Source organism: Magnolia sinica, chromosome 12 (genome assembly GCF_029962835.1).
Source record: "Magnolia sinica isolate HGM2019 chromosome 12, MsV1, whole genome shotgun sequence".
Taxonomy (NCBI): domain Eukaryota; kingdom Viridiplantae; phylum Streptophyta; class Magnoliopsida; order Magnoliales; family Magnoliaceae; genus Magnolia; species Magnolia sinica.
In genome coordinates, this window is record NC_080584.1 from 315,871 (window position 1) to 341,662 (window position 25,792).

At 39.3% G+C, this 25,792-nt stretch overlaps 3 protein-coding genes across 3 annotated transcripts; 2 read left to right on the plus strand and 1 right to left on the minus strand.

Moving 5' to 3' along the window:
* Window positions 1-330: 330 nt before the first annotated feature.
* LOC131220711 (probable glutathione S-transferase) lies at window positions 331-2,394 on the minus strand. The gene is made up of 2 exons (XM_058215509.1): window positions 2,013-2,394; window positions 331-878 (listed from the first exon to the last, which is right to left on the minus strand). The coding sequence occupies exons 1-2, from the start codon at window positions 2,325-2,327 to the stop codon at window positions 534-536; spliced, it is 660 nt and encodes a 219-aa protein (XP_058071492.1). The 5' UTR covers window positions 2,328-2,394; the 3' UTR covers window positions 331-533.
* A 4,381-nt stretch (window positions 2,395-6,775) lies between these two features.
* LOC131219887 (probable glutathione S-transferase) lies at window positions 6,776-9,451 on the plus strand. The gene is made up of 2 exons (XM_058214889.1): window positions 6,776-7,301; window positions 8,937-9,451. The coding sequence occupies exons 1-2, from the start codon at window positions 6,987-6,989 to the stop codon at window positions 9,279-9,281; spliced, it is 660 nt and encodes a 219-aa protein (XP_058070872.1). The 5' UTR covers window positions 6,776-6,986; the 3' UTR covers window positions 9,282-9,451.
* Window positions 9,452-18,714: 9,263 nt separating this feature from the next.
* Window positions 18,715-20,534, plus strand: LOC131220714 (probable glutathione S-transferase parC). The gene is made up of 2 exons (XM_058215513.1): window positions 18,715-19,075; window positions 20,048-20,534. Exons 1-2 carry the CDS (start codon window positions 18,761-18,763, stop codon window positions 20,390-20,392), a joined length of 660 nt encoding a protein of 219 aa, XP_058071496.1. The 5' UTR covers window positions 18,715-18,760; the 3' UTR covers window positions 20,393-20,534.
* The last annotated feature ends 5,258 nt before the right edge of the window (window positions 20,535-25,792 follow it).

The window sequence follows — 25,792 nt, forward strand, 5'->3', positions numbered from 1 at the left end:
CAAATATCTCGCCATAAACAGTAGACATGTTAAGAACATATAGTGGATCTCATATGTGTTGACATGTGCTACAGTGCACATGAGTAGACAAGAGAACCACATATATAAAAATAAACCAACAATAAACAAGCAACAAAATTTTGGCAACAGATAACTGGATTCTTTTCTATTAAGGGCCTATTTGGGGTAGGGATGTGTGAAATTCACTAATTTTAAATTTCCCCTTTGCTGACTTTGTGGATTTTCCAAATAAATACCTTTATAAATCCATGAATTTAGGGCAAATTCAAATTCTCAGAAAAAAGAAAAGAAAAGAAAAATAAAATGATAGACTTACCAAATGCTCAAAGTTATTCATTTGCAATAGAAATGCTCTTAGATCCATTGTTTTCTAATTTAATTTCCAACTAGTGGACTTTGCAAATTAACATGAAAGCAAAACAAAGACAACAAAAAACACAGAAAAAAGCACATCCATTTTTCCAATCCCATCTAATATAATTATTCCCTTCTATTTTAATCTTTCTTGAGCCCTACTCTAACCCAAGCCTCTTCTTCAAGTGCCCTAGGTAGTCATAGATCTTGTGTTGGTCCGGAAGAGCCTTAGACACACTCTCCCTCTCCATGCACCTCTTCACCCACTCCATCAGCTTCGGGCATTCCTCCTCCATTTTGAAATTCCCCTCAATCTCAAGGCTGTAAAACCAACAACAATAGGCACTGAAGGCAACATCAACAAACCCAAAGGTATCGCCCCCAAAATATGGTTTGTCTCCAAGTTCTCCTTCTAACAATTTCAAGCACTCTATAAATTCCTTCTTCGCTGTCTCTTTAGCTTCTCCTTTGCTTTTCCATATCCTTGCCGAGGTGCCAATTACCTAAACAAAAGAAAAATTAATATTAGAAAGGCCCCTTTGCAAACATTCATTATGGGTAAGGAAAGATTATGAAGGGCCCACAATGACTGGGCTAGCCTATTGGGCTTTTGGTCTGGACTTTCTTGGGATAGTAGGCTGGAGATTCGGATCACACCTTAATTCAAGCCCCTTTATTAAATGGGCCCAATATAAGGGCTTGTCTAACAACCCACTGCTTTCGCCGGAGCCCATCTTGGCTTAGCCATTTACCAGCATTTTTGTAATTATGTAATTCACATGCTTTGCTTTGCTTCTTTATAAATGTGTAGTCCAACTTACAATCAAACTGGTTTTGATTTTTGGTCCATGGGTCATGAAAGGAGGGGCCAACCTAATGAACAACCTGGATATTTGTCGCGCTTGGGTCCAGCTCAAGCTCCAGGTGGGCATCATTAGCTCTTAGACAGGCTCGGACCTAAGTTTTACTTTGCAGATTGGGCTTGGATAGACATTGCCTGGCCCAGGCCCACCTGGTTGATGGCCTTGATGTAGGGGTGTACAATGAGTCGAACCGAGTCGAGCTGGTAGCTCGACTCGGCCACTGGTTGACCTCAGCTCGAACTCGGCTTGGTCCTCGAGCCTGACTGGCCAGCTTGGCTTGGTTCGGTCAGCAGCTTGGGCCATCTCAGGCCGAGTTCGCCATTGAGGCATTTCCACAAACACCTGGACTGCACCTTCAAAATCCCACTATATATGAAACGGAAGCAATGGTTTTACAGGTATTTTATCAAACACCTTCTAAGCAACATAAAAATCAAGAAAAACCAAGAAAAAAAGGGTATTTGTTACCAGCCGCACTTGGTTGAGTCATTTTAGCAACATCAATGGCAAAGTAACCGAGTCACCAAAATGGTTCGATTCGATCTGGGGCCTGCTCGAACTCATTTTCGAGCTAAAAAATCAGCTCGACTAGGCTCGAACTCAGCTTCGAATTGAGCTTTTTCGAGTCAACTCGAGCTAGCTCGGTTCGTGTACACCCCTACCTTGATGTCATGTATAAACAGTATATACACTGAAGTTCAGTGTATAAAAGCCACACAGCTCAAAAATGTGTATTATATAACCTGAATTTTCAGTAAATATACATAAGCTCACCTTCTTGTCTATGTAGTCAGCCCAGAACCTGGCATTGGCTCTTTGGTATGGATCTTTGGGCATCAATGATGATCCATCCGTCCAGACCTCATCGATGTATTGGACGATGATGAGAGATTCGCAGATGGGCCTTTCGTTGTGGATCAGGACAGGGACCTTCTTATGGATGGGATTGGATTGAAGGAGGAGAGTGCTCTTGCTGGAAAGATCCTGTTCCTTGTATTCAAATTCCACGCCCTTCTCAGCCAATGCTATAGGGACCCTGAGAGCATAAGGGCTGGCCCAGAAGCCCAAGAGAACGACACTCTCAGCCATTTGATCTGAAAACAGAGAAAAGTCTCGAGTGTTTGTAATGTGGTTTGTATTGTGGAGTGTTTGGGAGTTGGGATTGGAATTTGTAGTGATTTGGAACGTGGGTGTTGTCTTGTTTAATCCGAGGATTGCATTGTTTTAATTCATATCTAGAAACTTCTTCCTACTCAAGCCGTCAATATTGAATATTTCGAAATATATGTCATTGCATGCGTCATGTCATAGGCTTTAACAAGTATACACGGGTTTTCTATTCTGACAAGTGGTGCCCACTGATCAATAATCAATCTAGGCCGTTGAACTGTTGTGTCCCACCGTAAATGGACTGTGCTTAGAAGGTTTCCTGATTAGAACGATCTTGACTTTTCAATTAGACGGTTGAGATGAGGGATATACACAACCTATCCACCATAGACTGAAAACGGTCCTAACATTCGTTGGTGGGATCTTTCTAATGCGAGATACGACGCATGCCATTCCATGGTGTCGTGGGGCCCACTCGTGGATGGAGGATGGCTCAAAATCCCAACCAAGCCATTAGTGTACTTGGTTATTAAATCATTATCATCAAAGCCCATTCTGATTAGATTGGGTTTACAAATTAATACTGTTTCACCCATCACATATATAAGGCCCATCCTCCATAATAATAAGATCAAACTACGGCCATGTCGTTAGAATCATTAGTCACTTTTGCCTTTGGAGGGTTCCATCTAGGGCTGAAAGTCAGGCGGGGCGGGGCGGGTTGGGTTGGGTTGGTGCTCGACCTTAGCCCAATGCAAGGCTCCTGTACCTTGATCCTAACCAAATCTTACTTAACACTGAGCTGGGAATTCTCAACCCACGCTCAACCCAAGAGGCTCGGTTGAGTTAATCAGGTTGGTTAGGTGGATATATGCTAATATTTTTGTTATTACATTAGTTTATTATATTTCAATACATACTTATTTATTTTTTTGTTACCTATGATTTTATTAATTATACGTGTAGTTATTTTCTACAAAAAAAAAATATTATTTTTTCTAAACAAACAAGCTAACATATAAGACTACACCTTTAAAAGTCGAGAGAAATCTAGCATATCTTAATAGCTTGAGTCATTGCAAATGGTGTAGATCAATGAGACCCGACAACACTGAAATTTATACCCACCCTCAATATATATATATATATATATATATATATATATATATATATATATATATATATATATATATATATATATATATATATAGCCCGACCCAAGTTTTATCGGGTTGGTGTTTATATAGCCCAAGCTCGAGATCAAACCTGATACATCCTGCCCGAGCTCAACTCGATGTCGGGTCGGTAAGGTTGAACCCGCCCAACTTTCAACCCTAGCACCATCCACTAGAGGGTTTTGGATGTGGCATGTAGGTCAAGTCAGCATAAGGAGCAGGTGTGTTGAGGGCCTGTAACATTTAGAGTGCATATCGACTGTGTGTTAATGCATTTGGCAGATGATGAACAGTAGTAGGTTGTTGGTGACGTATTAATGTAGGGAAGGACATGAGGTTGAACACCGTCTTCCTCAAGAGGATAATTGTTCCAAATCTACGGAACTTCTTTGAATTCCTCATAGAGACTCCTTGAATCCACAGGAAAAAAAAAAGAAAAATATAAAATAAATTCTATAAAATTCAAAATTGATTAATGAATGAAATAAACGAGTTCACAACCCTTTAAATAGGGATACTAAGCAATGAGAGAGAAATCATAATCAAACTACAACTAAAACTCCTACAATTCGCAACTTCCTATAAATAGTAAACTTACTATTTGTAGATGGCGTAATTGACGCAGGGATGAACGTGATGAGGATAACTACTCCGAATCCACGGAGCTTCTCTGGACTCCTCACAGAGACTTCTCGAATCCACGAGGAAAGAAAGCAGAAAATAGAAATAAATTCTAATAAATTCGAAATTGATTAATTGATGATTAAAAACGAGTTTACAACCCTTTAAATAGGGCTACCAAGCAATGGGAAAGAAATTAGAATCAAACTACAACTCAAACTCTTAGAATCCGCGACTTACTATAAATAGTAAACTTACTATTTATAAATGGTCGTGATGTCTACTAGTGCGCAAGGTTTTCGGCCAAAAATAGTAAGTGTCCTATTTGGCTTCACCAAACCATTCTCCTAATTATTCTAAGCTCTTTTCACGTTGGGCGCAACTCCTAAAGCCCGACGGATGAAGAGTTATAATCAAACTAAAACTTACTATTTATAGTAAAAACGAAATTAAAATAGGGAAACGACCGTCAATCCAGGGGTTTTTCGCAATTCCGGGCTGCGCAACCCGGCAAAGCGGGGTTGGTTGGCTTCAGTAGCTCGTTCTACCCCAAAATCATATATTTTACGTCAGATAACTCATTTCGGATTGCAAGATACGCCCGATTTAAGGTTCGATGGTCTGGATCACTTCTGTCGTCGACCGGGCCTTTTCTGATCCATCTTGGCCATGTAATTGTCCGCAACCCGCTCTACATCAGTAATGTCTACTAGTGTGCAAGGATTTTGGTCAAAAATAGTAAGTGCCCTATTTGGCTTCACTAGTAGGTCATTGGTGACATATGTGTACATGTGGGACCTTAGAATTTGGACAGTCACACATGTGGCACATTTCCCATGTGCATGAAACGTGGTGTTCCTATGTGCATATAGAATTGGGGTAAATTGAACTTTTCACTTATCTACTCTCTCTCTCTCTCTCTCTCTCTCTCTCTCATCAAAGGTGACTCATAGGGTGGATGGTCCACGCCAAAGGTGACCCCACATTATGGATAATATGTATTAATGTGGGCTTATATAACGGATGATTTACATTAAAGTTGGGCCCCTAATAATAAATAACCCACATGATGAATGTCCACATCAAAGGTGAGCTCCACATGATGAGCAATGGACATTGAAGCTGGGCCTCACATGATGGACGACCCACATCAAGGTGACCCCACATGATGGATGGTCCACATCAAAGTTCGGCTCCATATGATGGGCAATTAACAGTGGTGAGCCCCACATGATAGGTGATCCACATTAAGGTGGGCCCCACATGATGGTTGATCCACATCAAAATTTGGCCGTAATGATAAGTGGCCCATATCCAAGGATGCCCCACATGATGGACGGTCCACATCGGAGTTGGGCTCCATATGATGGACAATCCACATCAAAAGTGACCACCACATGATGGGTGGTGGATATTGAAGGAGGGCCCCATATGATGGATGACGAACATGAAAGGTGGGCCCTACATAATGGACAATGCACATTAAAGGTTGTCCCCTAATGATAAACCGCTCACATGCAAAGTGGCCCCCGCATGATAGACGACCCCCATCAAATGTAGGGCCCACAGAAATGAGTGGTTCACATCAAAGGTTGTCTCCACACGATGGATGGTGGATGTGAAGGGGCTGAGCAGACTATAAGCATAAATACCTATGTGGTTGGAAACTAAATATGCTTTTTTGTACTTTTCAACGGATGAGTATGTTGTTTACTCTATACTTATCTACTGAATAAGTAGTAATTAAAATAAACTATATATTTGTGGCATAAGGAACTCATCTAAAGTAATTTATGATTAAAACATGCAATTCCTAAAAAATTGTCTTTCCAAAATTAACTCATTAATAAAGATTGCATATTTTTTAAAAAAGAAAAAAGAAAAAGAAAAAAAGAGATGTAAATTTGACAGTATTACTTATTCCGAAATATAGTTTAAGAACATGTGCCGCACGTGTGACTATCTAAATTGTAGAGGCTCACATGTGTACATATTTTACCATTAATCTTTAAGTGCTTATCACTTGTAATATATTAATATGCACGTATGTTATAAATGCTATCAACTCTGTATACTGTCATGAAAACTAGATTTTGAAAAACTCAGAGAGTCATACGAAATCATTAAATTAGCCTTGACATATAAAGTAATGGGTAACCATACAAAAGCATCCAAATTTATATGGTGGCTCATCTGATGACTCCATCACCAGCCCAAATTTATATTAAATGTAAATACAACAGATAAGCCTGAAATAAAATCAAGATGGGCCACACTACTGGGAACAGTGTAAAACTGGCTCTAAACTCTTAAATTCTGGCGGTGTGGCCCACCTGAGTTTTTGGATAGGCTGATTTTTATGTATTTCCTTTTCATCCTGGTAAGTCACACCTGATCAACGGTTTTGATGAAATATCACACCATGGTAACTGCTCCAGTAAAAATAATGTACACGTCCCATCCCTGTTGTTCCCTGTTTTGTGACCTACCTGAGTTGTGGATCTCAATGATTTTTTGTCTATAGATCCTAGCATCAAGGATTCCCCTGTTTGACGGAGTGGATTTCACAAATACAACATGCTTGGCCCCAAAGAGCTTGCGTGTTTTAGACGCTGCTTGTGTAGGATTGACTACCAGACATGACGCTGGCAATGAGACAATTCTCGTATCTGCTCCGTGGATGGAAGAAGTTCACATACACAGTAAAAAAACAAAAAAAAACAACGTAAGTGCAATCGTCACAATTCAAACAACCAACCTTCCTAACCTCTATAAATTCCAAACCCAACCTCCTAAAAGATCCACCATCCAAACCCAAATCCAAAGTCGCAACACCTGATAAATGGCTGACAGCCTACTTCTCTTGGACTTCTGGCCCAGCCCTTTTGGACTCAGAGTACGAATCGCATTGGCTGAGAAGGGCGTGGAATTCGAATACAAGGACGAGGATCTTTCCAACAAGAGCCCTCTCCTCCTTCAATTCAATCCAATCCACAAAAAGATCCCTGTCCTCGTCCACAACGGAAGGCCCCTCTGTGAATCCCACATCATCCTCCAATACATTGATGAGGTCTGGACGGACAGATCACCGTTAATGCCCAAAGATCCTTACAAAAGAGCCAATGCCAGGTTTTGGACTGACTACATGGACAACAAGGTTAGCTTATATCATATTTAGAGGTGGGCATTTTTGACTCGATCCGGTGGATCCGACCCGATCAGACCCGATTCGACCCGTTCCGAACAGAACCGATGGCCTGAATCGGGTAGGATCGGGTAAGATCATTTAGATTCGACTAGTTTTCGGATCAAGATCGAATAGTGGTTAATCCGGACCGTTCCGATCCGACCAGATCCGAAGTAAAAAATCAATATTTTTACTTTTTCTTATGGTGTGGTCCACTTGAGCTTTGAATATTCATCAATTTTGGGTTCAACAGCTAAAATAATTTGAAAAAACAAATGGACGGCGTGGATACACCACATGCATTCACGGTGGACCCCAACAAAGTTCACTCACACATGAGAGTTACTTTCACGGCACGTCAACAGGTAGGCAACAGCTGTTTACTTGCTTTGCAAGTCAATATGGTAGGTTGTGAGAGTATATATTAAAGTGGCTTAACCAAGTTACTTGAGCCCCACCATGATGTATGTTTTGTATCCAACCTTCCATCCATTTGGAGAGATCATTTCAAGACAATATCCAAAGAATGAATGAAATCCAAAGCTCCAGTGGACCCCAACATAGAAAGTTCCATGGACAGAGACGCCCACGATTAAAAACTTTTAAAGGCTACAAAAGTTTTAGATCAACCTGGTATTTGTGTTTTCCCTTATTTCTTTATTGTTCAACTTTTGAAGAGGTTGGATTTCAAATAAACATTACGGTGGGCCTTAGGATAGTTTCAACGGTGGGAATCATTCTCCCCACTTTTTTCCGTGATGTGGTCTATCACAGATTTTTATCTACATCATTATTTGGCTCATGCCCTAAAATGATATCTCAAAATTGATGGACGGTGTGGATATAACACATACAGTGTAGTGGGGCCCACAGAACTTGGTGACGTTACTTCAGTAGCCTGCCTGATGGGACGTAGCCTGCCCGATGCGACAACACATGCAGCAGGCGTTGATATAAATTTTTTATAGTCATGTGGGGCCCACCTTGATGTACATATGTTATCTACCACCTTGATGTACATATGTTATCTAAGCCGTTCATCCTTTTTGACATATCAATTTAGGCGTTGAACAAAAAATTATGATACATTAAAGATTGAAGTGGACCACACCATATGAAATGATCCGAATAGTGTCCAACCCGATCCGACTCGGTTTGCCTCACCGAGTCAGACTCGGATCGGGTCAAATAATTCAAGCATCGGATCTGTCCGAGTCAAGTGACCTGAACTCGGTCTCGGATCGGATCGATTTCGGGTCAACCCATTAGAATTTCGGATCTGATCGGGTTAGGCCGAATCCGGTCCGACCAGGACCGATGCCCAGCTCTATTCATACTACATGAAAATGCAGTTTACATCCAAATTTGAATAGAACATCACAGCCATTTATCAAGTGAGCTTTTGGGCTTGCCCCACTTGGGCCTGATTTGGGATGGAATATTAGACCCAGGCCTAAAATTTAAGCCCATTTATTAATTTGGCCATCAACCTGACCCAGCTCGAAATAGATGAAAAATGGCCTCCACATTTATATTACACAACTGTCCCACCTGTTAAAGTGGATTTATTTATTTATTTATTTATTTTTAATTTCTTTTATTTAGATGCATGACGCTGGGAGGAATATACGGAAGAAAAAAGGGGAAGCTAGAGAAGCAGCAAAGAAGGAATTCATAGAGTGCTTGAAATTGTTAGAAGGGGAGCTCAGTGACAAACCATATTTCGGGGGTGAGACCTTTGGGTTCGTTGATCTTACTCTCATTTCCTATGCTTGTTGGTTTCATACCTACGAAACAGAGGGGAATTTCAAAATGGAGAATGAATGCTCGAAGCTGATGGAGTGGGTGAAGAGGTGCATGGAGAGGGAGAGTGTGTCTAAGGCTCTTCCGGACCCACATAAGGTCTATGACTTCGTATTGTCAATGAAGAAGAGGCTTGGGATAGAGTAGAGATGACAAAGATGAAAAGAAAAGGGAATGTTTGTATAAGATGGTATCGAAACAAGGATGTGTTTTTCCTCTGTGTTTTCTACTGTGCCTGTTTTATTTTCATGCTATTTGTATGTAATAAAGATACCAGGAGCTTTTATTATCGTGATAATACATTGCCCTGTATGTTCTTTGTCCTTTGTTATCGTGTTTTTTTTTTTTTTTAAAATTTCATTTTGGTCATGCTTAAAAGAATCAGTAACTGGGGCCAACTATTTTCGAGTCCTGAGTCGAGTTTAGGGGAATTGGCTGAACTTGCCTGAGTTAGGAGTGACTCGTCCAAATGAGTCCAAGTCAAACTGGATGAGCTGTATCAGGCTCATATGAGTCTTAAACCATGATTTTGATTGGGTGGCTGTATCCGGAAGTTATTATATTTGCATCAGAAATGCCATTGTACTTTCAGCTTTCCACTACATTTGCTCATTTTCCATCTCAAATTGGTTTATTCACTTTCACCATTTAAAAAAGGAAAAAGAAATTACCCATTGAGATTTCACACATTTTAAGCAAAATATTGAAATTAGATGATTTTGTCTTATTTAGATGAATAATACCACTTGTTCTCTCTGTTTAGATTCATCATGTGATCTGGACTTGAGGGCTAGTTAAGCATAGGAATGAATCATTTACTAGTTTGATTTGATCAATATCTTATTATTTTTGATATTGGATTTTACCATGCTGACTAGATGAACAGTAGGCCATGAATATTTCTCTCGAGGAAATCACTTCCTTTGCCAATGATATTGTATCCTAGAATGAGTTTAATTTATTAAATGAGAAATTTCCTACTGTACGACCCATTTATGGCCCATTCACATAACTAAGCCCACTTATTTGTAGCTCCCAAGAATAAGCCCAGCTGTACGGACAGATTTTTCACAGGTTGAAACTGCCCCTGCTTTTTCAGAAATGTGATTTCTGAAAGCTCCGGCTCCCTATTGCTACGGATTATAACCGTAGTAATAACCGCAGCTATTAACCAGACTGCTGCGGCAGCAGTCTATGCACTTTTTTTTTTTTGCATGGAGAACTTTATTCTACCTACATTTTTTCTCTAATAAATATTTATATAAATATGTATACATAAGCATATAAAATTTTTTTCTCTCTTTTTTTCATTTCTTTCTTTATTCATTTAATGAGAATATCTTCTAAAACAAATTTAGTTACTTGACATACCCTATATGATTTTGGGGTAGGAGAAGCTACTTTAGTCAACCAACTTAGTTATTTTCCAAGATTCTATCAGGTCGATGGTTGAAAATCCATTTCATTCACTTTGCGGTCAATTTTAATCAATTCGCGGTTAATTTCATTCATTTCATTTACTTCGCGATCAATTCCATGCATTTCACGGTCAATCCCGGCGATTCCCCTTCACTAAATGGTCAATTCCATGCATTTCACGGTCAATTCCCTTCAGTTCATGGTCAAGTCCGTGCATTTCATGATCAATTCCCTTCACTTCATGGTCAATTTCATGCATTTCACTCCATTCACTCCCTTATACTCAAATACACGTCCGAACTCATCTCTGCCATCCCTATTCCCTCAAATACACGTTCGAACTCATCTCTTCCATCCCTATTCCTTCTTTTGACCGATTTTCTTCATTAAATCTCCATCCTACTATCACATTACATCTTCCATGTTCCATTCTACTCAAGGCTACTTGCATTCGTTTTCTAAGAGGACGTGAATGCATTGATAAACATGAAATGTTATAGGCTTTTATCTAAAGAACGTGTTTTACATCAACGCCGAGATTGACCTTGAAATGCATGGAATTGACTGTGAAGTAAAGGAAATTTATCGTGAAATGCATGGAATTGACCGTGAAGTGAAGGGAATTGATCGTGAAAAGCATGGAATTGACCATGAAGTGAAGTGAATTGACTGTGAAATGCATGGAAATGACGTGAAGTGAAGTGAATTGATAGTGGAATGCATTGAATTGACCGTTAAGTAAAGGGAATTGACTGTGAAATGCATGAAATTGACCTTGAAGTGAAGGGGAATCGCCAGGATTGACCGTGAAATGCATGGAATTGACCGTGAAGTGAAGGGAGTTGACCGTGAAATGAATGGAAATGACCATGAAGTGAAGGGAATTGACCGTGAAATGCATGGAATTGACCATGAAGTGAAGGGGAATTGTCGGGATTGACTGTGAAGTGAAGGGAATTGATCGTGAAGTGAAGGGAATTGACCATGAAATTGGCCATGAAGTGAAGAGGAATCACTAGGATTGACCGTGAAATGCATGTAATTGACCGTGAAATCGACTGGGTCCAGATGGGGTCGACCCCGTTCCCCTCAAAGCTCTTTGGGCCATACCTGAGTTATATATTTATCCTGTGATTTTAGTTTCCACCCAAATTTGTTGAGGAAACTATAGATTCTTAATATACGGCGATTCCAAGAATTTAACATTAGACCCTCCGAAGTTATCTCACATACATCCTTTGCATTGACCTTCACGCCAATTACTTTCAGTGGGTCCCGGTATAAAGAAGAAGTGGAGCCCAAACAGCTTTCAGCCGAACTGGGTCGACCCTTCCATGCATTTCATAGTCAATTCTGGCAATACCACTTCACTTCACGGTCATTTCCATGCATTTTACGGTCAATTCCCTTCACTTCATGGTCATTTCCTTGCATTTGACGGTCAATTCCGGTGATTCCGCTTCACTTCATGGTCATTTCCATGCATTTCACAGTCAATTCCCTTCACTTCATGGTCAATTCCATGCATTTCACGGTCAATTCTGTTGATTCCCCTTCACTTCATGGTCAATTCAATTCATTTCACGGTCAATTCCCTTCACTTCACGGTCAATTCCATGCATTTCATGGTCAATTCCATGCATTTCATGGTCAATTTCGACCATTCCCCTTCACTTTAAGTCAATTCCATGCATTTTACGGTTAATTCTCTTTACTTCATGGTCAATTCAATGCATTTCACGGTCAATTCCCTTCACTTCATGGTCAATTTCATGCATTTCATGGTCAATCTCGGCGATTCCCCTTCACTTCACGGTCATTTCTATGCATTTCATGGTCAATTTCCTTCACTTCACGGTCAATTCCATGCATTTAACGGTCAATTCCCTTCACTTTACGGTCAATCCAATTCATTTCATGGTCAATCCCCTTCATTTCACGGTCAATTCCATGCATTTCACGGTCAATTTCCTTCATTTCACGGTCAATTCCCTTCACTTCATGGTCAATTCCATGCATTTCACGGTCATCTTCGGTGATTCCCCTTCACTTCATGACCAATTCCATGCATTTCACGGTCAATTTCGGCGATTCCCCTTCACTTCACGGTCAATTTCATGCATTTCACGGTCAATTCCCTTCACTTCACGGTCAATTCCATGCATTTCACGGTCATTTTCGGCGATTCCCCTTCATTTCACGGTCAATTCCATGCATTTCACGGTCATTTACGGCGATTCCCCTTCACTTCACGGTCAATTCCATGCATTTCACGGTTAATGCCCTTCACTTCACGGTCAATTCCATGCATTTTATAGTCAATCTCCTTCATTTCACGGTCATTTCCATTCATTTCGCGGTCAATTCCCTTCACTTCACAGTCAATTCCATGCATTTCGTGATCAATCCCCTTCACTTTGCGGTCAACTCCATGCATTTCACGGTCAATTCTCCCTTTACTTCATGTTCAATTCTCTTCACTTCAATTTCATAGTAGAAATTTTGAATTATTTAATAGAGGATCTAAGCTACTTCAATTGCATTTGCCTTTCAAAAGCAACAGGAAGTCTCTTTTGGTAGAGAGAGGACTGTGAATTGGCCCAAGCACGGTTTCTTTCTTGCTTAATAACCCATCTCATGCCCATTCATATGACATGGTTGAATTGTTCTAAATGACTAAACTGTGTAATTCACTGCCTCTAACATATGGTAGAGACGTAGCACCGAATGAAAAATGGGGTAGATAGAAATGTATCTTCTTTTTTTTTTTTAAAGGTGAACGAAAATGCATCTATTATCATTCACCAATAATAAATAATACAAAGAATAACATACAATGAAAGAGATAAGATGAAAACTACAAAGAATCGACTTTGGCGTACAGAGCTCAGAAGTTGGCATGCACCATCTACTGTCCATGGACATCAAGTGGGAATGTTAAGTCTCAACATGCACTTCAACATAGGATTTTAGATCCCATCTTGAAACTGTGATGGGATTCCCACAATCCCAGCACTGTCCAAGTACTAAACCCCACACAGAATAAGAGATTAGTGTCAAGTTATTCTCATTGTACACAGTCTACACCATGGATTGACGACTTATCCAAGTTGGATGCAACTCATCCAAGCCAATTTGGACTCACTCAAATCGAAGCCGATTCGACACCATGATCAGCATTGAAAATACGCATGACTTGACCCAACTAAGACGGGTTGCTCCTGACTTGGCTGAGTCGTGACTCAAGTTAAGATCGAACGAGCCAGTCTAAGTCATTAAATTAAAATTTTCCCAATAAAAATATTATTGCAAAAGAATTTATAATAAAAATATCATAATATAAATGAATGTTCAAAATCAAAGCAAAAAATACTCCAACCCAAATTCAAGGGAAGCGACCCAATGTGTGTTTGTCACAAGATACAAAACCATGCCAACTCATACATAAAACATGGAGAAATTTACCACTATGGACCCCACCTTTTATCCACAAGATACAAAATCAACTTGAAAATTGCAATGTAGGCCGAGTCATTGCAAAACCCGGCTTAGTTATGTATGTCATTTACATCTTATTCTAAATTGTCATTGAAAAGGCGTGAGTGTGTGTAAAAAAAAATAAAAAATCAAAATAAAAAAATATATCTAAAAAGGGGGGGAGGGCCGCCAGATCGGCGTGGCCCCGCCAGACAGGCCAGCAAGTGGTGGGGGCGCTAGTTTGGCGAGCCCACCCCGATCTGGTATCTATGGCTACGGTTATAGTCCGTAACCATAGGTCTGACCGTAGCATAAGACATTACCATGCTTCTTTGAACGTCTACCATTGAAACCCTTTTAGGAGTCGCAGAAGTTTTGGATCATTATGAAATTTGTTTTTCCTCTTCATCCAGGTCTTTGTGACCTTATGAATAGATTGGATGGAAAATAAATGTTATGGTGGGCCCTACAAAATTTTTAACGGTGAAAATCAATTTTCCCGTTGCTTTTTGTAGTGTGGTCCAGTTGATCTTTGGATATGATTTTTTTTTTTTTTTTTTGATAATGCTCCGAAATGATCTCGAAATATGGATGAATGTTGTGGATATAATAAATACATAACTATGGGGCCCCTGTAACTTTGATCTCTTTTGAACCGTTAGTACAACTTAGCAAGAAAAATGATTTTGTTATCATTAGAGAAATTGGACATTCTAATATGGAGTAATATGGTTGATATGATATTCTTGTCCTCCCCCCCCCTTAAAAAAAAAAAAAAATAGAGATAAAATTTCTTATCTAACAAGACTTGTTTGATAAGCTTATGTTTTGTTATTTACAGTTGGATAGGGATAATTACATGGGTTTCTTATGCATTCCTAGGATCACATTTCCAAAATAACGTCGTCTATTTAACTTTCCTCATCCCTTAGAAATTTAACATAGATTAACCATAAGAGTCTACAATATTTATATCAACTTTTTTATATTAAAATAATAAAAATATTAATTGATCCAAGTTTTTTAGTGGATGATTCCTTAAACCAAACTTTCTAAGACTAGTTGTCATTTAACAAACTAGTTAGCAAAAGTTTAAGATCTCTTGTCATTTAGCAAATTGGCAAACCATTTCAAAATATGTACACCAACTATATATAGTTAGCAAAAGTCCATTTTAAACCTCATATACATTTAAAATAAAACTTTCGAAGGTGATTTAAAGACAAAGATATGTTATTTCTATCATTAATAAAATTAATATGAAAATAGAAATTTTAGTTCAAACGAATGATTCGAATGAAATGCATGCCCTATTAGTCCAATGAATTATACATATTTTCTTCATTAGTGATTTGTTTATTGATCATTGTTATTGTGTATGCAAGGAATGAGTATGCTTGGAACATTTATTTGAAAAACTTCATCAAAGTCTGTATATTCTCAAGGAATGAAGTAGGATAGTTTAATGTAAAATACATTCTGAGCCTTAAGTTACCAATTTCTTAAGACTTGGAATATTTTCATTGCTATTAGATAAGCTGAGATATCTTAATTCATGGGCCACTATGTTGGGGATTGTGCTGCGGAATTACACAAAGATAGATCTAGGATAGTAATCCAAGAGCACCAAGCAAACACAAAAGAACACAAAGATTTAATGTGGAAAACCTTTTCAGGAAAAAACCACGGCACAAAGTGACAGAAATTCACTATGAAAGCATAAATTACAAAGAGATAGGACTTAACCGATTCGAACAACCTCGAATCTCACCCTTGCTACACCCTTTGCAAACCTTAGAATCATTTTAAGAACCCTTAAAATACATTTAGAAAGCCTTAACATACTTTAGAATGGCTCTAGGGACTCATATTTATAGATGAAGAACTCCCACTTATGCACATCCCTAGAAACCGCCTCAAATTTACGCAATCCGTGTACAATCTGTGTAACCCTTGACCAATTGAGCCAGGGCTTCGACCAGTCGAAGAGACCTTCGACTAGTCGAGCCAGTCCCTCGACTGGTCGAGAATCTCGAACATCTAAAATTTAAGACATCTTTTTTAACAACAATCTCCACCATGTTTTCAATCTCCATGATTGTCGTGCACATGTCTGATCATGGACATAGAAAGTATATCCACTCACTTGTCTCTTCATCAGATGTAACAACATTGGCCTCCTTAGAAGAAGTCGCTGAATTTTTTTCTTCGCTTTAGGATTGATACAATCCTTCTTCATATGTCTAGTCATTCCACAATTCCAATACTTTAGTTTACCTTTGGCCTTGCCTTTTGATTTGGATCTAGGTCTTGGAGATTTTGTACCTCGATTAGTATTTCTGCCCCTTGTAATCAGTGCATCGGAAGATGTCCCCATGCCGCCGTTTAGCTTTCTCATGGCTTTCCCACGAAGGGCTGAGATAACGGTGTCGACACTCAGGGTTTTATTTACAGTGCACATTGTGTCCTTGAATAACTCATATGATGGAGGAAGAGAATTCAACAACATACATGCTTGTTCCTCATCTTTAATCATTTCCTCTATATAAAACAGTTTGCAGACCAATTTATTAAAGTTGCTGATGTGGGACTCCAGATCTCCACCCTTTGCCATCTTGAAGGTATACCACAGTGACTTCAAATGTATGCAATTTTTAGAGAAATTTTTTTCATAGATATCCTCTAACTTCACCTACAAACTAGCCGCAATTTTCTCCCTCAAAACATTATAGAGAACCTTATCTGTGAAACATAAACGGATGGAGGCTAAAACATTACTGTTAAGAGTCTTCCATTATTCATCTTTCATAGTAGTTTTCCACTCCTCAAGAGCCTTAACCTCGCCTTGCTTGGTTAATAAACTAATAATCTTAATCTCTCATAACTTATAATTATTTTTGCCTGAGTACTTCTCAATATCAAACTCATTGTCTCCCATTATTGCTAATCCTGTAGATTCAAATCTGTGCCCCAACAATAGCTCTGATACCACTTGTTGGGGATTGTGCTGCGGAATCACACAAAGATGGATCTAGGATAACAATCCAAGAGCACCAAGCAAACACAAGAGAACATAAAGATTTAATGTGGAAAACCCTTTTGAAAAAAAATCAGGTACAAAGCAACAGAAATCCACTATGAAAGTATAAATTACAAATAGAGAAGACTTACCCGATTTGAACAACCTCGAATCTCACCCTTACTACACCCTTTGCAAACCCTAGAACCCTTTTAGGAACCCTTAGAATACTTTTAGAAAGCCTTAGCATACCTTAAAATGGCTTTATGGACTCCTATTTATAGATGGGGAACTCCCACTTATGCACATCCCTAAAAACCGCTTCAAATTTACGCAGTCCGTGCATAATCTATACACAATCTGTGTAACCCTTGACTAGTCGAACAAGGGCTTCGACCAGTTGAAGGGACTTTCGACTCGTCTAGCCAGTTCCTCAACTGGTCGAGAATCTCGAACATCCAAGATTTAAGACATTTTTTTAAAACAACACACTTTACATGATGTGATTGTCTTTTGTGTATGGTGAGTCTCAGTAATATGATATTGAAATTAAAGGATTGTCTTTGTAAGGTGCCGGGGTCCTTTCTACTAGTGTTTTTGGAATTCTCGGTGCCTACCAAATATCGTGCAACTAAAATTTTCTGGTGATATGAACAATAGGCTGATATCTTATTTCATTGGGTTGTGGCCGATCCATCTAATTTGTTAATCATCATGTATTGCAAGGACCTTTATTTGATCCATCTAGATTTTTAAGGCTTTTCAGATTTGCCAGAGATAGCTTTATGAGTGTGGTGCATTTTTTTTTTTTTGTCTCCCATGGTCTGCTTAAAATCGGATTGATTGGACCCTGATATTCTTATATGGTCCATTAGTTATTTTCAAAAATATAGTCATCCATCAGGTATTGTGTTGCATCAAGATGCTTTTGTGGAAATTTTAGTTAACTTTTATTTTGGAGGAGGTGTCTACAAGGACATATAAAACAATGGTCCATGATATCCATTAAAAAACCTCCAAATTTACATGATAGGATAATTCCATCACTCAAGCTCTGTGAGCCCATCATGCATATGTATGACATCTGTTCCGTTCATCAGGTGGGAACCCTTATACTAACTATAAACACAAAAAGATGAGTCCGAAATAAGACTAATATGGGCCACACTACTGGGGACAATGTAAAATTGCCCCTAAACTCTTAAATTCAGGCAGAGTGTCTCACCTGAGTATTGGATTAGGCTGATTTTTATATATTTCTCTTCATCCTGGTAAGTCACACCTGATCAACGGGTTTGATGACATATCACACCACGGTAACTGCTCCGGTGAACCTATGGTGGAGCGTCCCATCCCTGTTGTTAACCTTGGTGTAGCCCACCTGAGTTGTGGATCTGGATGATTTTTTACGCTAGGCACTAACATCGAGGAGTTCACCTGATGGATGGAGTGGATTTCACCAGTACAATATGGTGGGCCCGAATACCTTTGGTGTTTTACGCACCGCCTATATGGTATTAATTACATGACATGACGCCAAAAATGGCACATTCTCGGATCTGCTTCGAGGATGGAAGAAGTTACCAGAAACAGTAAAAAAACTAAATTGCAATCGTCACAATTCGAACAACCGACCTTCCCAAGCTCTATAAATTCCAATCCCTCACCCTCCATCATACAAAATCCAGTCCAAATTCCTAACACCTGATAAATGGCTGAGAGTGTAGTTCTTTTGGATTTCTGGGCCAGCGCTTTTGGGCTCAGGGTCCGAATAGCATTGGCTGAGAAGCGCGTGGAATACGAATACAAGGAACAGGATCTTTGCAACAAGAGCCCTTTCCTCCTTCAATCCAATCCCGTCCACAAGAAGATCCCTGTCCTCATCCACAACGGAAGGCCCATCTGCGAATCCCACATCATCGTCGAATACATCGATGAGGTCTGGACGGACAGATCACCGTTGTTGCCCAAAGATCCTTACCAACGCGCCAACGCCAGGTTTTGGACTGATTACATAAACAAGAAGGTTAGCTTATATCATGTTGCATGAAAATGTGGGTTTTATCCAATTTTGAATAGGCCATCCTTTGGCACGTGTGGAAAATCACAACCATTCATCAAGTGGGCTCTTGGGCTAGTCCCATTCGTCCCCAACCACGTTATTCTTTTCAACTTTTCTAAGCCCATTTCAGGTTTTTTTTGGTTAGCTTGTTAGTACAACACTGTCAGTTCACACTTCACTGTTAGCCACCCCCACTAGGGAATCGATACCGAGACTTCACAGTGTTGAAACGAGGTATATTTCACTCAGCCCATTCCAGGTTGGTCATGACTTCTACCACTTAAAGGATCAAAAGTTATACTCGAACTAAAACTTATTATTTATAGTATAAACAAAATTAAATCAGACTTTTTACTGTCATTGATGGAATTTTGTAATTCCGGCGTGGGTAACCCCGATTTACAAAATTAAATGGGCAATCCGGCATATCAGGTTTGGCTTAAGTAAGTTCTCCTACTCTAAAATCATATACAATATCTACGACCTGCTCTACATCACAGCTCTTGCACAGAAGAGAGTGACCGGACTCGGGTCATGCATAATCATCACAGGCTGAGGTCAGGCCTCATCAATTAGGACTGGGTTTTACTTTTCAGGCTGAGCTTGGATAGACCTCGGTCCGACTGAAGCTAGACGTGTGGCCCAAAAATCAGGCTAGTCTCTACTCACATGTTGGGTTCTAGATATAAAAAGAAAACACGTGAGAAATGGTCCACATATTCAACTTACACTACTGACCCACCAGTTAAAGTGAAGTAGCCTGGCTCGTGGACATGGACATGTTCATGGTGTGGATACATGTAGAATGTTCACATGTGTGCCATGAACCTCCTCTTAGAACTGGTCTTATTATTTTTGTAGAAATAGATGTGTGATTTTTATGTAATTGGTCGATGATTTTTTATTTATTATTATTATTATTTTTTTTTAATGTAGGTATATGACACTGGGTCGAATATATGGAAGAAGAAAGGGGAAGCTAAAGAAGCAGCAAAGAAGGAATTCATAGAGTCCTTGAAATTGGTGGAAGGCCAGCTTGGAGATGAACCATATTTTGGGGGTGAGACCTTTGGGTACGTTGATATTATGCTCATTCCCTTTGCTAGTTGGTTTCATGCCTATGAAACAGAGGGGAATTTCAAAATGGAGAATGAATGCCCGAAGCTGATGGAGTGGGTGAAGAGGTGCAAGGAGAGGAAGAGTGTGTATAAGGCTCTTCCGGACCCACATAAGGTCTATGACTTCGTACTGTCCATGAAGAAGAGGCTTGGGATAGAGTAGAGATGACAAAAATGAAAGATAAAAGGGAATGTTAGTATAAGATGGTATTGTAATAGGGATGTGTTTTTTCTGTGTTTTCTGTTGTGTCTGTTTTGTTTTCTTGTTATCGTATGTAATAAAGATGTCAAGAGCTTGGATTATAGTAATGTTGTTTTTCCTAATTTTGGTTATGCTTAAAAGAATCAGTAACTCGGACAAGCTCTTGCATTGTCGAGTTGAATCGGCCTAACTTGCCAGATTTGGAGTGACTAGTCCAAATGAGTCCAAGTCAAATCGGACGAGTTGCATGTGGCTCATAAGAGTCTTAAACCATGATTTTGATTGGGGTTGGCGTTTGGAAGTTATCATGTTTGCATAGCATAGAATGTCTTGTCTATTCGACAGAACTGTCATCGTGCTCGATTCAGCTCTACACTGCATCTTCTTCATTTGCCATCTCAAATTGGTTTATGCACTTTCACCTATTATTATTATTATTATTATTATTATTGTTATTATTATGACTATTGGCAAAGATTTCGTACCTTTTAAGAAAAATATTATTTCAATTCTATCGCGATTTGACATATTTGTGGCACAAATTACAAATTATAAAACACATCCATCATGGTGGACCCCACAGCACCCAATACCACCGTGTTGGGGTCACCACCCAATACACTTTCTCACACTCCCCTGTTTTGTATAACTTAGCCACCAATATTTGCCGTGGGCAAGTTGCATATCCTTCTTCTGTTTCCATCGTAATAACACCCGCAGTTGAAACCTTCCTAGGGCTCACCAAGATGTTTATTTGCTATCTAACCTGGTCATAATGTCACATAGACCTAAATGAAGGGAATGAAAAGGAAAGACTTCAAGTCCTTGTATGTGTGGGACATGTTTAGAAGAAATCACATGAACTCTACTTCTCTTTCTTGTTGAAAACATGTCTTTAATATTTTATTTATTATTATTTTTTAACACGCACACACACCCCACACACACTCACGCCTTAGTGGGATTTCACCAGCTATGGATACTTGAACCCTTGACCGGGTGTTGAAACTCCTGAGAGCCTACCACTGGAGCAAGAGTAAGGATCCGAACCCTGGCTCGATCCTATCGAGAATTTTCTTGAAATCTTGATTTACTCACTGGACAATTTCTTAATGTTCTCCGATCCTATCGATAGATTGTTGATGGTTGTCGATCCTTTTGAAGGTCGTATCGATAGAATGCGTAAGTTCGCAATTTTGTACGATTTGTTTCCTAATTCATGTGTAACAGTACATAAGGACTTGTTAATATGTAATTAGGGTAATTCTAAGAGAACAAAAACATTTCTAGGGTTTGGAAGAAGGTGAGTTAGGGTTTTCTACTCTGGATTTTGAATTTGTAAATTGCTTTAATCTCTTGTAACTCCATTTTCATAGTGAATTCTGTCACTTTGTGCCTTTTTATTCGAAAGAGTTTTTACACGCAAATCATTGTATTCTCTGTGATTGCTTTGTCTTTTTCATTTCTTTGTTTGCTTGTTTGATTCACTTAAGGTTGCTTTTGCACCTAACGTGAAGGCGACTACGTGCAACGTTTCTCATACTCCTCTACTTCTTCTCATAGTATCCTACTTCTTATGCTCTTTCCTTCTTTTTCTACTTCTCTCTCTTAGACTATTTGTTCCTATTGTAAAGATCTATAAATAAATGCATTGAATGAGAGGGATCACTATTTAGTGAGAATGTTTCTCCCTTGTTTATCTCTATTTATCTTGCTATTTGTTTTTATTTTTCTTTTATGGCGCCGGAGCTTTTGTAACAAAATTCAACATCACAACTTAAGTTGCTCCAAATGAGTCAACTAAGTTTGGGAATGAATTGACTTGGTCTGGAGTTAGCAAGTTCAATATGTTCACTCAGACCTTCTCCACATCTCCAAAAAACTCCAAACACTCAGCAAACGCTATGAAAACTTAATAACCTTTTCTTAGTCATCCGAATGTCCTCCAAATCCAAATATCATTTTCAACTATTTCCTTCCAAAATCCTTGATTCTCTCAATCATCCAAAATATCTATTAAAAATGTGAGAAGAGAAAGAAGAGAGGAAACCCACCATCCACGACAAGCCCGCTCTCCCTCATGACCTGCTGCCACTACCAGATTAGGCGCTCCAACAACCTGTCTCCACACGAATTAGCCCCAAGGGAGTTAGCCTGTCTTTAGCCCCCGTCTTTTTAGCTCCAAATCTACGAATTTGACCTCCTATGATTCTATCATCTCCTCACAAATTAGACTCGATTCTGGCACCGTGCCAAGCTCAGTTCAAGAAGATCATCTCTCTCTCTCTCTCTCTCTCTCTCTCCATTCATGAGCCCTAGCCCTATTTATATAAACCCCTTAAAAAGGACTCATCTTTCGGTGGTTTGCGAGTGTAAAAGGAATGTCCCCTCTCTCTCTCTACCTTTTATTTCTTGACGCAGGGAAGGACTTAATGAGGTCGATCACCGTTTTCCTCCAGGATAACTACTCCAAATCCATGGAGCTTACCCGGACTCCTCACACCACAATGAATGAAAACAGAAAATAATTTCTAATAATTTGAAATAAATTGATTGATGATAATAAAAAAATGAAATTACATTCCTTTAAATAGTGAACTCAACCCTAGGACAGAGTTTTAGACTCAAACTCTCTTAGAAACGTGACTTATTATAAATAGTAAACTTACTATTTATAGACGTCATGATTCCTACCATATTTTATTGTTTTCGGCCAAAAATAGTAAGTGTCCAATTTAGCCAATCCACGTTATTCTCCTAAAATTTCTAAGTCCTTTTCATGTTGGGCATGATTCCTAAAACTCAAAAGGATCAAAAGTTACGATCGAATTAAAATTTACTATTTATAGTAAAAAACGAAAATAAAATGGACTTTTGACCGTCGATCTAATGGAATCTTGCAAATATGGCGTGGGCAATCTGGCGTATCAAGGTTGGTTGGCTAAAGTAGATTATCTTACCCCAAAATCATATAAGGTACATCAAAAAACTCATTCTGGTTTGCGAGATACGACTGTTTTAAGGTTTTGACAGTCATGATGACTTCTGCCTCCAATCGGGCTTTCTATGGTCTATCTTTGCCATGAAAGTGTCCGCGGCCTGCTTTACATCATTTCTCCTCCTTTATAATGACGGCTACAACATTGTCATTGTCTTCCCTTTCTTTGTCCAAACATTCTCTCAAACATTTAATTAATATTGTCTCGATTAAATTGAGTGTTTCAAACTATTTTACACGGAGAATATAATTTTTTTTTCATTGATTCAAAGTCTTAAAGTTAAAAATCTTCTTTTCAAAGACCCACTATCCTCAAACTCACACAGGATGATAAAGGCAAGACGAGTATTCTTACTAAAGACCTGCCGGCTGAACTCATGCAGAATGACAAAGGCAGAATGGTGTTGAATAACAATCTTCTTACCGAAGACCTGCCAACTGAGCTCATAGAAGATGACAAAAGTGAGACTCTGTCGAATCCATTAATCACGTCATGAAAAGAATGTGATCTTTTTCTTTGCAACATATTGTCGATTTTTTCAGTAACCATCTTGCAAAGATTTTTTTCAAGAATTACTTCCCAAGCTGGGTGTACTATCACCACCACTCTCTAGCTTGAGAGGGAGTGATAAGGAAAGACTTGAAGTCCCCACTTGTGTGGAGGTGATCACATGAACTCTACTTCTCCTTCTCATATTCCTCTACTTCTATTCTCCTACTCCTCTTACTTCTCCTTCTCCCCCTTGACTCTACTTCTTTCTATTGTAAAGATCTATAAATAATTACATTGAGCAAGATGGATCACCATTGAGTGCAATGTCTATTCCTTCTTTGTCTCTATATCTTGCTGCTTGTTTCTATTTTTCTTCAAGTAAAACACAAATGCCAGCTTGATCAAAACTTTTGTAGCTCTTAAGAAGTTTTTAATCGTAGGTTTAATTTCATCTACGTGATCCACTTGAGACTTGGATCTACTTCATTTTTCGGCTCATGCCCTAAAATGATCTTTCAAAATGGATGGATGGTGTGGATAAAACACATACATCATGGTGGGCTCCACAAAGCTCCTACCTACACTGAATTTGTCTAGGTGGGGGCAGGATGTGCTCCACGTCCGTGTGTAATGTAAAGAGGGCCACGGACCAGGTCTTGGCCCAAATGGACCGAAAAAGGCACGAACAAAAGCGGACGTAATCCATCAAATCTGGGTCCAATTTTACATAGGGCCATGATGTAATTGGGCTCATATGCATTTGGATTAGGAAAATTCATTCCGAATTGAGAAAAATTACCATTCAAAGTACAAACCATAAACCAACCATAACTTTTGATCCACAGTGAGTTATTAGACATGGGACCTATGAATTTGGACTGAAATTTCGTTTTGTGGCCATATATGATGGATGACAAACATCAAAGGTGCGCCTTACATAATAGACGATGCACATTAAAGGTCAGCCCCTAGCAAAGAATAGCTCGGATCCAACATATCACCTGCATGATGAATGACTCACATCAAAGGAGAGGCCCACATAACAAGCAGTCCACATCAAAGGTTGGCCCCCATGATGGACGGTGGATATGAGGGTGGATCAAACAAATTTGAAAGATAAATACTTACGTGATGTTGGAAACATGCTTACTAAAAATTAAAATAATTAAGCAACTCAAGCATAAGTAACGTAACTCACCATCCAAAAGCTTACTAGGAGGTGAAGACAATCAGAGAATGGCCAGTTCCTACAAATATTCATGAAGTGCGAAGTTTTCATGGACTGGCGACATTCTATCGTCGGTTCGTGAAAAATTTCAGTACTATTGTGTCACCAATCACAGATTGCATGAAGAAATGGCAGTTTCAGTGGACTGACGAAGCCGACAACCTCATTGCTCATAGTGACTAACAAAGTTGCACGGCGACTCAGTGCATCAGCTACTTTGTTCTGTTGCCCTGACTATGTTTTAGTACAAACGTGAATTCCTGCAAAAACGAGATCCATCTAGCATGCACACGGTTAATGTTAGCTTGACTATTAATGAATTTGAGAGCTTGATGGTCCGTGTAAAGTATGAATTCCCTTTGACTCAAATAATGTCGCCAGTGCCGCAGTGCCTGGACCACCGCATATAACTCGATCTTATATGTAGACCACTTCTTACGTGCATCGCTAAGTTTCTCACTGTAGAAGGCTACCGGCCTACCTTCTTGAGACAAAACTCCCCCAATTCCGACATATGAGGCATCACATTCGACTTCAAACAATTTGTCGAAGTTGGGAAGTACAAGAACCGGGGTCGTGGATAATCTGCGCTTGATTTCGGCAAAGCTCCTGTCGGCTTCGTCAGTCCACTGAAACTGCCCT

Coding starts and splice junctions, on each gene's coding strand:
- LOC131220711 (XM_058215509.1), bottom strand. CDS start 2,327: ATGGCTGAGAGTGTCGTTCTCTTGGGCTTCTGGGCCAGCCCTTATGCT. Junction 879..2,012: donor CTGACTACATAGACAAGAAG/GTGAGCTTATGT, acceptor TCTTTTGTTTAG/GTAATTGGCACCTCGGCAAG.
- LOC131219887 (XM_058214889.1), top strand. CDS start 6,987: ATGGCTGACAGCCTACTTCTCTTGGACTTCTGGCCCAGCCCTTTTGGA. Junction 7,302..8,936: donor CTGACTACATGGACAACAAG/GTTAGCTTATAT, acceptor TCTTTTATTTAG/ATGCATGACGCTGGGAGGAA.
- LOC131220714 (XM_058215513.1), top strand. CDS start 18,761: ATGGCTGAGAGTGTAGTTCTTTTGGATTTCTGGGCCAGCGCTTTTGGG. Junction 19,076..20,047: donor CTGATTACATAAACAAGAAG/GTTAGCTTATAT, acceptor TTTTTAATGTAG/GTATATGACACTGGGTCGAA.